General features: G+C 34.8%; 1 protein-coding gene and 1 non-coding gene across 2 annotated transcripts; one reads left to right on the top strand and one right to left on the bottom strand.

Moving 5' to 3' along the window:
- Window positions 1–745: 745 nt before the first annotated feature.
- LOC125201489 (protein cornichon homolog 4-like) lies at window positions 746–3,779 on the top strand. The gene is made up of 4 exons (XM_048099635.1): window positions 746–1,043; window positions 1,858–2,039; window positions 3,239–3,361; window positions 3,450–3,779. Exons 1-4 carry the CDS (start codon window positions 972–974, stop codon window positions 3,490–3,492), a joined length of 420 nt encoding a protein of 139 aa, XP_047955592.1. The 5' UTR covers window positions 746–971; the 3' UTR covers window positions 3,493–3,779.
- Window positions 3,780–4,405: 626 nt separating this feature from the next.
- Window positions 4,406–4,479, bottom strand: TRNAN-GUU. Its single transcript has one exon. It is a non-coding gene; the product is annotated as a tRNA-Asn (tRNA).
- Between the last annotated feature and the right edge of the window lie 11,668 nt (window positions 4,480–16,147).

Raw genomic sequence — 16,147 nt, forward strand, 5'->3', positions numbered from 1 at the left:
CCAATTCTTGCTCAAAAACCCAATTCATGCTAAATAATGGCTGAACAGCTTAGTTTATTCACTTTCCACTTTACTAACAAAACCTTATTTCCTTAAATCCCGTGCTGAAAAGTTATTGCTCACTTATCTTGGGACGGAGTGAGTATTATTTTCTCATTGATCTTGAAAATCTGATATACCGAATTTCGGTACAACACATCGGAAATGAGGTACGGTATAAGTATTGGAATTCGTCATACTGAAAATTCGGTGTACTATAAAGTTTGGCAAGGTAAATGTATACTTTTTTCTCATACCAAATTTTCAGTAAAATATACGGTATGATGATTTCGATGAAGTATACCTTACCGAACTATCCTTAATTATAAATCGGGATATTGACATCTAATATCATGGAACTCTCAAAAAGTTGGGTTTTTTCAACTAACTTTGAAACTGACAAATAATATCACGAACTTTATCCTGAGTTTGTTATTTCCTATTAATGAAAAAATTCCAAATATATTAATAGGTTGAATAACAATTTTGGAGCGTGTAATTAAAAAATTTGAAGCTCTCGAAGTTATTGTCGATAAATTATGAAAAAAATTTATATCATGATATTATTTACCAAAATTTTTTCATTAATAAGAAATAACAAACTCAGGTCAAATTATTTGTCAATTTTAAAGTTACTGAACTTTAAAAAAGTTCATAAATATATCCACCCCTAGTTATAAATCTATAATAAAATGAAAATTTTAAAGCAAAAGTAACATCCGAAGTAGGTACCTGAAAATTCCACTTGGTTGACTTTGTCGTTTTTCCTCCGCCGAAAGGGTTTCGATTTCGGTCATTTATTTCGCCGGCGGAGATTCGTCTCTTGTGAAAGCTCCACGGTGCACTGCGCACCTGGCGCTCCACTCCTTTCTATTTCTAAACCACTGCGTTTAATTTTAGGGAAACAGAACTCTTAAGGAAGAGATAAGGATATGAAAGAGGTGTTGGCATGGTTGCTCTTCTTCTTCATACTCATTGCTCTCCTCGTTATGATCGTATTCCAGGTTATCATCCATCATCAATACCTTATTTCTCTATTTACATATTTTTGGATTTTTCTTCAATGTGCAGTTAGCGAGATCGTGCCTTCTTTGATTTTGGGGATATTTGCTTGGTCCTTTTGTTCAGAAATCTAGGATTGGAGTGTTAATTTTATTTGAAATTTGAGAGCTTTCTGTGCTGAGGAATGAGGATTGAGGAGCTTCATGTTAAGCCTATCAGGACTATTTAATCCTACAAAAAATTGAGTTTTACACAACCTGCTAAGTTTTAATTAGTAGTAGTAGTAGTATTTTGTAAAAATAATCTTAATTTCGTCTGTGTTAGTTAACCTTTTGGATTCAGGATCTAATTAATAAACTAGTAACGACTAAAGGACTTATGAAGGTCTTGAATCTGAAGAATGTATAGCTTACAAATTCGTGTCAGACTTCAGATTCGGTACAAGTTGGGTAATTTATGATCTTGGCATCTTGCATATGAGTCTTTCTCTTTTGATTGTAGCTAGTGGTATTGCTCACATTTGTATGTTCGAATGACCAAGGCTTGATGCCCGATTCTGAATCCAGAAACATCACAACTACGACAAATATTAATTGCAACCAATAGCTACCACTATATACAGTTTGAGAAACTGAAGAGAATACGAGCACAACTTTGATCTTGTACTGTAGCTTCACAGGGGATAATTTATCATCTGTTGTTTATCTTTTAATATTATAGACTGTGTTGTTCTAGGGCTTCTTTCTGAAGTTTGTGCACTGTCTTAATTCGTAAACTGCATGGTATTCTTTAACCCTATTCCACATTTAATTGCAGCTTATGTGTTTGGCGGATTTAGAATTTGATTACATCAATCCGTATGACTCAGCATCTCGAATAAACCGAGTAGTTTTACCGGAGTTCATCACACAAGGAGTTCTCTGCTTCCTCTTCCTTGTCACCGGACATTGGTTTATGTCACTTCTCTGTGTCCCATACCTGTACTACAACGTGAGACTGTAAGGTTCTTATGCTTCTGCTTCATTCTGAAATTGCAAAATTAAGTGATCAGCATCAATATTTTGATTTACTACTAGACATGAATTCTTTCAACTTCCTTTAATATTTACTCTACCTCTATAAACTCATAAAAGGAAAATCAGTAATATTTTATTGGCAATGGCTGCAATTTTTATCTCCTTCCTGGTTGTTTTTAAGGCTCCAATCATTTGGAAAGTTGTGAACGAGAGATTAGAAAAACAGAAAAAAGGTGATAATATTATTCCTCAAATGGAATTGAAAAGCATAATTTGGAGCAACTCACTTTAGAAACTTTGTTTTACGCAGCTGATCTCACAAGAACAACTATCCTATCCTAACCCCTCACGACTATCCAAGCATATCTCCTAAAGGATCCTCAACGCTATTACTATCTCATAAGAGACATGATAAAAAATGCATGTCACATATACCTTAATACCTTAAGCTTGAAATCTGGCATTACCTTGTGGTTGTGAAGGTGTACCTAGTTGATGCAGGGGGGCAGCTGCAGAAATGAATATGCAGTTGACACACTGGGGTGCCATATGGTCCCATCTTAGTAGGTTTTAAGAACTTAATTTGTTTACATGTTCTTATTTTCTCTAACGTATTTGTATATTTTTCAGAGGTTAAATTAAATTAGAGTGATAGTGAAGGATTTTGTCTAGGTTGATTGGAGAAAACTTTTTGGCTTGGTTGATTGGTGAAAACAGTAGAGCATAGCCGTGAGTCGTGATAATATCTAGCAACTAACTATGTCCTTGTCGTTCGTCATTAACAAAGTAACTTGAACTCATAGAGTTGCTTTTTATGTGACCAAGACCCTAAACTGAAACTGAACATGTTCATCTATCAAGGTCCATAGAATCAATTATTTTATGTTTTCTCGTTTTCGGGAAGGAAGCTGGAGGAGGGTTTGGCATGAGTACAACATTGGTTGGTGGTTGATTTGGGAGGTTAATGTTCTCCAAGTGATTATTGTCTTTATTATAGTTTTCATAGTACTTTGCCCATATTTTGTCGATATTTATTGATTATATGGAGTTTTTATTATCAAAAATAATTCTTGCACCTTTTTTACTCTGATGCATCATTTCATATTGGTCATGAAAGTTTGTTATAGGTCAAATAGACCTTCAACTGAAGTTATTGTTTGTTTATGAAAATGTTTAATCAGGTACCAGCGAAGACAGCATCTTGTAGATGTAACTGAAATCTTCAACTTGTTAAACTGGGAAAAGAAGGAGAGACTTTTCAAGCTTGGTTATATCATACTTCTTCTCTTCATGTGTTTGTTCTGGTAACCGAACTCTGCAACTGTCTCCTCCCCCAGTATTATCCGATATTTTAAAGATTAACTTCTTAAACCGAATTTTTATATGATGTAGGATGATTTACAATGCACTAGAAGACGACGAGCATTCGTTTTAGGTGTTTCTGTTTGTACTTCTTAAACAGCACTGGCACCGGCACTCAGCTGCTCCTGCAACATCCTGTTTGGATGGATTGAATGAAAGCGCCATCGAGTTGTTATACTTATTTGCTTGTATTTTATAATTCGAGCAATATTTATAACTCTTTTCAGTTTCGATCACCGGCTTCTCTAATTTGGTTTAATTTTGAAGATGTAATATAGTTCAAATGTAAACTTATTTCTCATGTGCTGTGCCCAAGCCCTTTCTTTCAGAATTGGGAACCTTTATTTGGGATTTGAGTCACTTAGGTCATCCATAGTAGAGCCTAGGTCTTATGTCATTCTATTAAAATTTTCATTTCTTATTATATAGAAGTATATTACTATATTTCTAAAACTACATTATGAAAAGGTAAAAAATTAAAATTTTAAAATGTCAATGTTACACATTATTGCAAGCTATGAATGAAAATCACACTATTTATAAAAAGGTAATTAAAATATCATAGTGTAATATATTAGTAGTTAAAAAAAATCGGATGAAAAATGAAGAACAATCATGAAAATAAAAGCAGTAGATTTTTGTAGGAGGAAAATGAGATACAATAAGTATTTAAGAATTGTGTAAATTTTGTCTCTATTAGACTACATTACTAGAAAGAAAAATAGAAACAGTACATTTTTGTAGGAAGAAAATGTGAGATAAATATTTAACCATTTTGTAAATTTTAGCTCTAATTAACTACATTACCTGAAGTAAAATAAGTAGTAGATTTTCGTATGACGAAAATGTGATTATAAATATTTAAGCAATTTTCAAAATTTAGCTCTATTTAACTAGTGAGTTTTAGAAATATTTTGAACACCAACTCTATAAAGTAAAGGGGTACAAAATTTTTAACTATTTTTATGAAAATATAATTATTTAGGCGCTAGAAGGAGGGCTTGAACCTCCGACCTTGTGGGTAACAGCCACACGCTCTAACCAACTGAGCTATTCCAGCTTATTATTAACTTTTTGTTTTTCATAATAATACCTTAGTATAATCTTAATCGATTTGTATATCTTAATCGATTTGTGTATATTCAGCATGTTATTTCTTCTTTTTATAAGAAATAGTATAGCATGTTTATTAGTAAACTATTGATTGCCGTGATTTTGATTAGATTTTCATTCTCCTAGACATGAGTACTGATGTGATTTTGATTAGATTTTCATTCTCCTAGACATGAGTACTGAGTAGCATAATCTATTTCTAGATAGGGCCTGTGATCTATTTCAAATTTTAAATGCTATTTTGAGGTCGATTCGGAATCGGTTTTCCTGTGATCTATTCCAAATTTTAAATGCTATTTTGAGGTCGATTCGGAATCGGTTTTCTTTTATGAACTTATTAGTTATACATTTATACAATATGTGACAAACATATACAAGCTACGAGTGATACTTTTTGAAGAAATAAATTCCATCTTTATTTCCTATCCAAATAACTTTATATTACACTTTGGAACACAATTACTTAGTTGTGGGTAATTTTCTACAGGACTCGACCTTTTATTCGTTTGAGAGTTCTCTAAGTATGCCTACCGTTGACGTATCGTTACTGTGGTATATTTTATCGTATTTTGGTATACCATAATACGATACGACGCACTATAATACTGTTATACTTATGTTCATAATTATAATATATAATTATACTTAAATTATAAATTCTTTAACAAATATATTAAGGGATATTGACAACTTATATTATGGAATTTTCAAAAAGTTGGGTTTTTCCCACAAATTTTGAAATTGACAAATAATATCACGAACTTTACCATGAGTTTATTATTTCCCACCAGTGAAAAAATTTCGGCTATATTAATATGTTGAAGAACAAATGTGGAGGGTGTGCTTCAAGAAAAACTATTCTCAATGATTGAAAATCTTGAAACTCTTGAAGTTGTTATCAACAAATTACGAAAAAAAATCCATGATATTATTTGCCGGAATATTTTCATTGGTGGGAAATAATAAATTCGGAGTAAAATTAGTGATATTATTTGCGAATTTCAAAGTTCGTGGGAAAAACCGAATTTTTTGAAAATTACATTATATTAGGTGCCAATATCTCATATATTAATAATATAATTATAAGGAATTGAGCATATAAAAAGTCATTCTCATATCAACACGCGCGACTATAATTGGTACATAGGTTATTTTAGATCATTTTAGCCCATCATTTCTAATACGCAAATGGACTCTGAACTATGCGTTTTGCACGCAAATGGTACCTAAACTTTAAAAATATCGTGGGTAGTCCCTGAACTAAGGTGTAATCACATTTATGGTATTCATCACAATTTTACACCCAAAATGCCCCCAAGGCATGCAGGACATTTTTGTCCTTTTAAATCTAGGTATTGGATTTGATATTTTCTCTAAATCTCTCTCTCTAGTAATACCTAAATATGATATTTTCTTATAGTTTAAGTACATTAAATAATGGTATTATGCACTTCAGTTTTTCAATTACTTTATGACAAATCATCTTCTCTCTCTTTCTCTAAAATTTTTAGAAAGTAAAAAATTAAAATAAAAAATAGTATAAAATTCTTAAACATATTAATTACTCCCTCTGTCCGAATTTAGCAGTCCCATTGACTTTTCCGCCCTCTTTTTGTAAAAATGATAAATAATAGTTAAAGAGGAGAAATGGTAAATTAAGAGAGAGAATAATATAGAGAAGAGTCTTATCTACATTATTGTCTCTCTTACTTTACCATTTTTCCACTTTAACTATTTTTAATCATTTTTACAAAAAGAGGGCAGAAAAGTCAATGGGACTGCTAAAGCGGGACGGATGGAGTATAAAAATGAAAAATTATAATTTAATTATTAAAATAATTTGTAGCAAAATTTAATTTTGATTGTGATTTGATTATTTTTTCAATTCTAAAAAGTTTAGTTTTTTTAATTAACACTAAATTTTTAATTTTTGATTAATCCTAATTTTAAATATTTAAATATTAAAAATAATAATCAAATCAGAATCAAAATCAAATTTAGCTACAGGTTATTTTGATAATTAAATTTATAATTTTAAATATTCTATATTTAAGAATTTCATTATAGTATTTTTTATTTTAATTTTTTACTTTCTAAAAAATTTAGAGAAAGAGAGAGAAAGAAGATCCTACATAAAGTGATTGAAAATATCATATTTAGTACTCCCTCCGTCCCACTTTAGGAGTCCCGGTTTACTACTTTTGAGTGTCCTAGTTTAGGAGTCCCGGTTGGAATATTCCATAATTGGTAATAGGCCCCACATTCCACTCACCTTTTTCCACTCACATTTTATTATTAAACTAATATATAAAAGTAGGACCCACAATCCACTATCTTTTTTCACCAATTTTCCTTTATATTTCTTAAAACCCGTGTCGAACTCAACCGAGACTCCTAAAGTGGGACGGAGGGAGTAATAGAGATAGATAAAGAAAATATCTAGTACCTAGATATGAAAGTCCATAAATGCCCTTCATGCCTTTGGGGGGCATTTTTGGTGTAAAATTGTGATGAATAGTGAAAAAAGTATAAAAAATGTGATTACACCTTAGTTCAGGGACTACCTACGATAATTTTAAAGTTTAGATACCATTTGCGTGCAAAACACATGATTCAGGGACCTGCGTAGTCCACTCTTTCTAAAATGACCTAAAAATTAGCTACCAATGACCTCCGTTGTGTCTAATAATGACTTTCGTGTTTTATCTAGTGATGCGTATCAAATTGTACATTTTTATTCCCATAACTCTACATGATTTATATAGTTTGATGCTTGCAAAAGTTTATTTTATGGTGTAGGAAGAGGAATTAATGGTGAAACGAAACATGGAATGAAGCTTGGATGTCACTGAAAAAGTCGTGCAAAATGCCCAAGTTGGCAGACTGCCCGGTCTGCGTCATGAGTCCAGAAACCTCTCAAAATGAGGCACCCGGCCGGGTGAATTTTATGCCTAATAATTACACCCGGCCGGGTATGATGTTCAGAACACGAAAATTCCAGAAAGCCCTCAAAATTGGCCACCCAGCCGGGTGAATTTAATGCCCAATAAATAATCCACCCGGCCGGGTACGAAGATGAAATAACCTCCAAATTCAGTTTTCATATAGTTTGGAGGCGGTTTGGTGATGGGGATTCAGACATTCTTGGACGAGAAAAGAGAGAGGAAAAGAGAGAAAGAGAGGAGGAAGAAGAGAAGGAAGAAATTCCGGCCAACATTCCGACGATCCGTCTCCACATCCCAATTCCACTCATCGAGAGCATGATTCCTATGGGTTTTATTGCAAATTCCACCATGTGTTTAGGCTAAACTCTCAATGTTGCTCCAAGTTGTAATCTAGGCTTTGTATGGATGTTTCTACACCTTTGAACTCATGTGTTTGTTACCAACAATGTGCTTAATGTTTATACACTATGTTTTTGGCTAATAATGTAGTGTTGTTCTTTCCTTTGCTATTGTCTCTTTAACATAGTTTAGGAATGTTTGATTGTTGGTATGCTATTGAATTAGAATTGTTCAGACGATATTTTGATAGTGGATTAAGTAGGTGATCATAGTAGATGTATATTTCTCCAGCGCTTCCGCAAGAGTTTATAAACATTGAAAATTGGTTCATAGGTTATGTGTTCAGCTAATTGTGAACTACTCATCGTGTACATGTTCAGTGTATGTGATTAGGTTGATGTTTTAATCCCTTCATATGTTTCGTTATATAGGTGTAGAACAATACAAGCTTAGTGAGCAACTTGGAGTGGCGTATTTTCTCTTTTGAATAGTCTTTCTTTAGTTAACTTGTAGCTTTATTTTGTCAACATCTTTCAAAACCAAAAATCAAATCTTTATGCTACATCTTTTTAAGTTTTTAAGTTTTAAACAATCTTCTACCTCCCTGTGGATCGACACTTGAAATACTACTAACGACGCTATAATCTTGCAGTATCGTAGTATTATTAGAGTTAATTAATTAAACTTGATATCTTGTGTGAATTGAATCAGATACTCTAAAATACGCATCATCTAGTTATGTCTTTTGATATAAAAATGGATTTATTTAACCCCTATCACCCTATAATTATAATATAAATATATATGATCGGTATATATCGAATATGTTGTATATATTGGACTTTTGGTATTTATTCATACCGATAGATACATCATATTTTGTATCTACCCGTAATTTCGGTATATCCATATGTTTGATATACCACAACATGTGAAAATATTTACGCTTATTGTATCGAAAGATACCATATCGTATCGAAAATTGTAGTATACCGAAAATAATGAATTTTTAGCATGGTTAAAATGGTATTTCAATAGTTTTACCCACCCCTAAGTGTGGTTCAGGGTTATGTAATTTTTTTTGGGTATAGAATTAGTGTACTAATTTTTAGGAACTTTAATCATCTACTTTTTGGTATTGGTAATTTTCAAACTCTATAAATACTAATAGAATCACATTATATTTTTATGATTTTTAAATAGAGTAATTTATTTATTTTATTGTTATTTAATTTTGTGAGTAGGTGATATTAAAACAATTAACATTGATACTATTGGAGTTAAGGTAATAGAAGATGTATGGAGTTGAAGGAGTTATAGTCTGATACAATAATTTCGGGAAAATAACGTGGTAGACTGATAGATGTGTGTGGTATGAATTGGGGTACGAGTTATAAATGTCCTTTAATAATTAGCTAATTTTGGCTCGTGGTAGCTAGCACATGATGCTTTCTTAAATTAAATTCACCTCTTACTCATTTTCAAAACTCACGCCTTAAATCTCAGAATTGTACTATTCCCTCCGTCCCTAGATAAGCGACTCGCTATTTTTTTGCCTTGTTTTAGAAAAATGATATAAAATAGTTAGAGTGGAGAGAGAGTAAAGTAAGAGAGAGAATTGTGTAGAAGAGAGTTTTCTCTACATAATTCTTACTCTTACTTTACTTTTTCTCCACTTCAATTATTTTATAGTACTATTATTTTTTCCAAAACGAGTGCAAACAAGAAGCGAGTCGTTTATTGGAAGGAGGAAGTATTATATTTAAGTCCTTGTTCAATCAACATACTAGGTATATTTATAGCACTCTGATATATTTTTAAATATTTCGCATAAATTCATCTAAACACAGTTCAAGGGATAACTTTTTCATGAAAGAGCTATATATAATCTCCACGTGGTTCCACTGTAGATTCCTTGTTTTCCATATGATATTTAGTTCAAAGAACCTCAGAGATTCCGCAAAAGTGGTATAAATATTCTTCTTCAACCTAATATTATTCTTGATAAATTCCCGAGAATGTTCATCATATCTTCTCCAAATTGATTTTTTTTTATCTTTGTTAAACTTGATTTACATTCCATTATCTAGATCCGACCCCTCAAAATCTATTCCTTATCCTATCAATAATGAACAATTAAATAAGCTGAAGATGTCTAGTTGGCACCTTTTAGCATATTTTATACTCGATCACTTGTTCTCAGTAACAACTAATAAAGTGAAAGAGAATGAAAAAGAATAATATCGACATATAATATTATATATAGTGCAAATAATACACAATCGCTTGCATGTATTGGTGTTTTTCGAAAGTTGAAAACTTTTCGCAAAAAAAAAAAAGGAATATCATATATAAGAAATCTAAAATATCAAATTAGATATAGTGGAAACAAGTCATGTGTAGTAGATTAGGTATAAAATACATAAGAGTTAATAATCTTTTGTGTCCAAAAGATTCTCAATTTTTGGACAAGTATGATTTAGTCCCATAGCAACATATATAGTGTGATGGTAAAATGATGTGTCATTTATAGGTTTAACTGTAGTTTACTACAAGTCCAAAAAAACCACATCATCCAATAAACAATGTGGTTTCATAGAATAAATATTTTATAAAGCTTTCACATAATCACATTCTAATCTTCATAAATAACTCCTTTTTTCTTTAAGCGGAAGATAAATAAATTTTGCTTTTTCTAAAAAAAATATTAGTTGGGGATAATTTTTGAAAAATACTACTCCTAAAAATTGGAAATACATGAAAAAAAAAAAAAGAAAAAAGAAAGAAAGAAAGAATACAGTTGCTTTTCAAAGGGGGGGACATTTACAAGTGGAATGCCAAATCCTAAAGGGCAGTGAATTATTATTAGCTTTCTATCTTAGAACATCCCTCCTCCCAAAATATGCAACTTGTTATATTTTTCGAACTAATTATTAAATATTTAATGAGTTACTCATAGTATATAGGATTAAGAAAATTATTTGTGTTTTATATTTGAATCTTAAACTGAAAATTTATACTTCAAGAATGCGTTGATTTACTTATTATCTACTGCTCTCTCCGTCCCAATGTAGTTGAATCGTATTCATTTTCGAGTCATTCTAGATACTCTCCCCATTCCAGAATAGGATTCCTATTTAGTTATGGCACGGATTTAAGAAATGTAAAGAAAAGTGAGTTGGATAAATTAGTGGAATATAAATCTCACTTATATATATTAGTTTTATAACAAAATGTGAGTGGAATAAGTTGGTGAAATGTGATGTCTACTTACCATTTATGGTAAAAGTGAAATATGACTCTTATTGTGAGATGGACCGAAATGCCAAAACAGGACTCTTATTGCGGGACGGAGGGAATAATTGAGTATTTGTTTGACAAAAACTTTATTATCTCACTTACTTTATACTTTATTTACCAAATAATTTAATTCTCTATTCACTTTAACCTTTAAAATATTAATTTTTAAATTTCGTGTCCAAAAGAAGTACTCCATCTTAACAAAGAAATTACAATACTACTAATCCATATATTTGAGTATGCATATAGTATATGCTTAGTTTTTTCTAGTAAAAACAATGACGGATAACAAACTTATGATCAGTGTAAAATTATTCCGGAGCTGGTTCATATTCATGCGTACCAACCTAACATTTGAATCTTATTCCAAATACCAATTTTTAATATAAACGTGTATATTTACAAATCCTTGAGATATAGACTTACAAATCTTATTCCAAACGCTGATTTGAATCTCATGAGTTATGAGCATTTATGCTTTATGTGTTCTCACAAAATTCAGATGCATCAATATACTTTTCTCAAATAATCTCTTAGGGTGGTGTTCGGTTGCCTAGATAAAATAATACAAAGATATAATTTAGGATTGAGTTGTGAGATTATTTTAGTCATAGAGGGTTAGCTATGACTAATTATCCTATGATTATCCATCTAGGATTGAGTTGAGTGACTAAATCTCATGAACCAAACACACTACTAATTTAATCCGGGATACAATCTTGCAAACCGAACACACATTCTCAGTCCGGTTTTTGTTAGGACAATACTGGCACCACTATATATCCAATTTCAATACGATGTTGTACCAAATCAAATAATATCTTAGTGCTAAATGTATTTTAGCAAATTAATGCAAAAAACTATTGAATAATTGGTAGCTAACTATTAATTTCGATGGTCCAAATTCTGTGTTTTGCACTATCACCATTTTAATTGAATTGGACAAAACTATAGTATGGAATAAAATTGCAAACGTCTATATCAATAGAGTCATTTGCTAGACCACAAGTCAGATTGCACCCTGTTTTAAAGATCGTCTATGCATCCACCAATTCTCCTTTCTAGTTAGCTTTTAGTAGGAAATCATTTAACTAATACTCCTTCCGTCCCAGTTTAAGAGTCACATTTTACCATAAAAATCCATCACAGTTTAAGAGTCACATTTAAAATTTTTCATATTTGGTCATACAATTTTACCCTATTGTTCACCAAAATTACATCAAAATGTCATTATCTACTTTAAAATAAAACTTTAAGCATGACTCATATTGTTAGTATAGCAAAGACGGTAGAAGAGGCTAAAATGACAAACGATATAGCCTCTGGAGTAGCTCGATTATCCACTTTTGTCAGTTGGCGGCCCCCTTTGCCGGATATCCTTAAGCTCAATACTGGCGCATCGCTAGAAGGGGGATCAGGACATGCGTTTGGTGGTGGTCTCATCTGTGATACTACAGGATCTTGGAGGTATGGTTTTGTTGCTAATATTGGAGTGTGTTCTATTTTGACTGCCGAAATTTGGTGCTTACTTCATGGGCTACAATTGGCAAAGGATATGGGTATTCGAAAGTTGGAGGTGGAGAGTGATAGTTTCACTGATGTGTCCATGATTGTGGGGAACTTTGAAGTGACCATCAATTGCAGATCTATAGTACGGAAAGTGCAGAGTCTGTTACACGAGTTTGACTCAGTGGTGCTCCGTCACGTGCACAGGGAAGGAAATTTCGCTGCTGACTTTCTGTCACATTATGCATATAACTTTCATAAAAGTGTCCATGTTTTAGAGTCCCCTCCCTTGGGTCTTAGTATTTGGTTGATACATGATAGATTAGGTGTTTCTTATGTTTGTTAGTGTGTAATCGGGCTCTGTCCGCTTTTCTTACCAAAAAAAAAAAAAAAAAAAAATCAAAAAGGGAACCACCTTCAACCAACTCACTTCATTTATTACACACTCTATCATCTCACTTCATTTATTACACTCCACCATATCACTTCATTAATTACAAATTCCACCAATTTCTTAAAACCTGTGTCACATAACTAAATGACACTCCTAATGTGGGACGGTGGGAGTAATTAATTTCTTTCATTCGCTACCCTTTTTCGTGTCCCACCAATCATGATCAACAGAATTGGAATTTTAAAAGGTTTATTCTCTTCCCATTTTTAACTTTGAATTATTTTGTATTCTATTTTATCAGCATGTTAGGTTCACATTTACTGGAGAAACCATGTTCGTGTATCGTTAACTAAACTACGTGATTAAAGAAAGGAAATATAAATATATTGGTAAAAATATAAGTGGGAATCTTGTAGAGTGGAAGTTTGCCCTATAGAAATGAAGACAGGTGTTACTCTATTTATATATTTTTTTAAGTAAAAAACACATAGTGTGGATGAGAGGTTTAGGCAGATCCTCAATATGTGAATAAAATCAAATATATGGTCCTAAAATATGATCCAAACTAAAAAATGATTGATAGACCAAGAACAATTAAAGTGAAAGTCCCACAAGTCAAGTATCTCCATGCTATCAAAGCCAAACTAGAACTATAATGGATAAGTGGAAAAATTAAGGGCATCCGCAATGGGGCGGACGATGCGATGGACGATGCATCGTCCGTCGCATCGTCCTCCACTGCAGCATCGCGGACGATGGGTTACCCATCGTCCGCGCCCGATACATCGTTCGCGGACGATGCGCGGAGGATACCCATCGTCCGTTGCATCGTCCGCCACTGTGGACGACGCAGACGATGGGTCACGGACGATGCGACGCGTTTCCTTTTTTTTTTTTATAATTTTATTAAATTTTCAAAACCTATATATTCCTCTCATTTCACTTCATTTTTCACTTCACTCTTCACTCTCAAATTCACTACATTTTCTACATTTCAAGCAAAATGGATTCCGGAGATTATCCGAATAGTCCGATGTTCGGTGGTGCACGATGGCCGGGTACAAAACCCGACGAATACCGGCCATTCGACACCAATGCCGAGTACGATCCCGACTTCAGCACCGATTCGTACGGGCTGTCCGACATGGAGCTTACCACGGAGCCCCTCCTCCGCCGCCGCACCTCGCCACCGCCCCTCCGCCGCCGCCGCCCTGGCCGCCGCATCTGGATCCGCCACCAAGAAGAAGCGGACCAAGGCACGAGCCCAGAAGTTGCCTACCACGGAGGTGTGTGAAGAGTTCGCCCCGGGAAGGACGAACTACTCCGACCCCGAATCCATCGTCTTGACGAGATGTTGGATTGATGTTTCGGAGGATCCGGTGTACGCCAACAACCAGAAGGTGACTGCGTATTGGGAGCGCATCGCCGAGAAATACAACGCGGCCAAGCCGGCGTACGCGTACAAGCGCCACAGGGAGCAGCTCCGCAAGCACTGGAGATCAAATAAAGAAGCAGGTAAATTTGTTCGCGGGGGAGTACGAGAAGTGCGAGAGGGAGCAGGGCAGTGGCGAGAGTCTCGCGGATGTGCGGGACAAAGCGATGCAGTCGTACATTTCATTGTACGGCGATTTCAAGCACTACCAGTCCTGGGCGCTGTTGAGGGACAAACAGAAGTTCGTTGGTGGTGTGATTCCCCAATCGACGGCGGCGAGGAGGAGGGCGTCGAAGCGCACCCTCGCTGATTATACAAGTAGCGATAACGGCGCGTCTCCAATGGACCTCAACAGTCCGGTGTTCGAGGATGAGAGTTCCGGCACACCGATGTCCTCCCGACGTCCCCCTGGCGTCAAGGCTGCCAAGGGCAAGGGCAAGGCCACATCCTCCTCCGCCGCGCCGCCTGACCAGGCCCCGTCGCCGACCCCGAGTTCGACGCCGTCCGCGACTTCGACTGCGGCCCATGCGTACGCGGATTTGGCGGCCTCCTCCGACTACCGGACGTTGTTGGACGCGCACACCGCCCTTATGCAGGCGACCAACCCGGCTCAAATCGAGGGCATCCAGCGGATGATCGATGGCCTCAGCCGCAAGTTGGGACTTCTCTAGACTAGCCTCCTTTTTTTTGTATTTAGTGCTTTTTTTTTTTCTTATTTTGTAACTTTTTTTTTAATTAAGTAAATTTAGAATTTCCCTTTAATTGTGTTGTTTTTATTTGTTTATTTTTATTTTTACATTTGCAAACATAAAAATATAAATACAAAATAGAAGTAAAATGCTTAGGGCGTCGCTTAGGGCGGGCTATAGTCCGCCCCACTGCAGGTGGAATAGGAGGAGGATAAAATGCTGACGTGGCGGTGCATAGGGCGTCGCTTAGGGAGTCCCCTTGTGGATGCCCTCAAATGACAGTAAAGTAACAAGAGCCGTTGAGTCCAGCTCGATCCAAATATGAGCGGAGAACTCCATAGCCATCAAAAAACTTTGAAGAGCCATAAGCTCCGCCTCGAAGCTTGATGATGCAGCAACAGGAGAACATAAGGCCCTTAGAAGACCTCCATCAGAACCACGAACCAAGCCTCCACCTTCAGCCTCCAGCGTTGATATAGAGAATGATCCACTAGTTCAACTTCACCCAGAAGGCATCAGATGATGCCAAATAACTATGAGCGAACGCAGAACACATTGTCTGGGAGATGGTGACATGAAATCAACCGACGACAAACATCCCTCTAGTGAATTAGGGTGAGCTTGTCGGCCAACATATAGGTGCACAAATGATGAGTAACCAAAAATCTAGTGCTTCGGCAACCTCGTTCGAATGGTCTCCTAAGCTGAGGTCACAGATAACTTATCATGGCTAGTCAGGCTCCAGCGCATCACATCCTTCGCCCCCAACTCGATCGGTGTGGCCCTGATCTGGCCAATCGTTTATTCACACACTAAATGCTCTACATCTGAACTAACCGTTTTCATTTTCACTTTATATTGCGTTTTGTTTAGTGTCTTATTTTATTCATATACGAAAACGTGCATAACGACTCTGTATATCGTATGCATGACTCAACGCAATCAAGCAAACACTTCCTCTGTTCATGAATAAATGTCTCATTTATTATAAGTTTTAAAAATTGTTTATT

Source organism: Salvia hispanica, chromosome 1, assembly GCF_023119035.1.
Source record: "Salvia hispanica cultivar TCC Black 2014 chromosome 1, UniMelb_Shisp_WGS_1.0, whole genome shotgun sequence".
In the NCBI taxonomy this organism is placed as follows: domain Eukaryota; kingdom Viridiplantae; phylum Streptophyta; class Magnoliopsida; order Lamiales; family Lamiaceae; genus Salvia; species Salvia hispanica.

Bases quoted from the DNA above. Each gene is read 5' to 3' on its own strand.
- LOC125201489 (XM_048099635.1), top strand. From the start codon at position 972: ATGAAAGAGGTGTTGGCATGGTTGCTCTTCTTCTTCATACTCATTGCT. The intron at 2,040-3,238 runs GTAAGGTTCTTA...ATGTTTAATCAG, and splicing joins CTGTACTACAACGTGAGACT to GTACCAGCGAAGACAGCATC. The intron at 3,362-3,449 runs GTAACCGAACTC...TATATGATGTAG, and splicing joins CTCTTCATGTGTTTGTTCTG to GATGATTTACAATGCACTAG.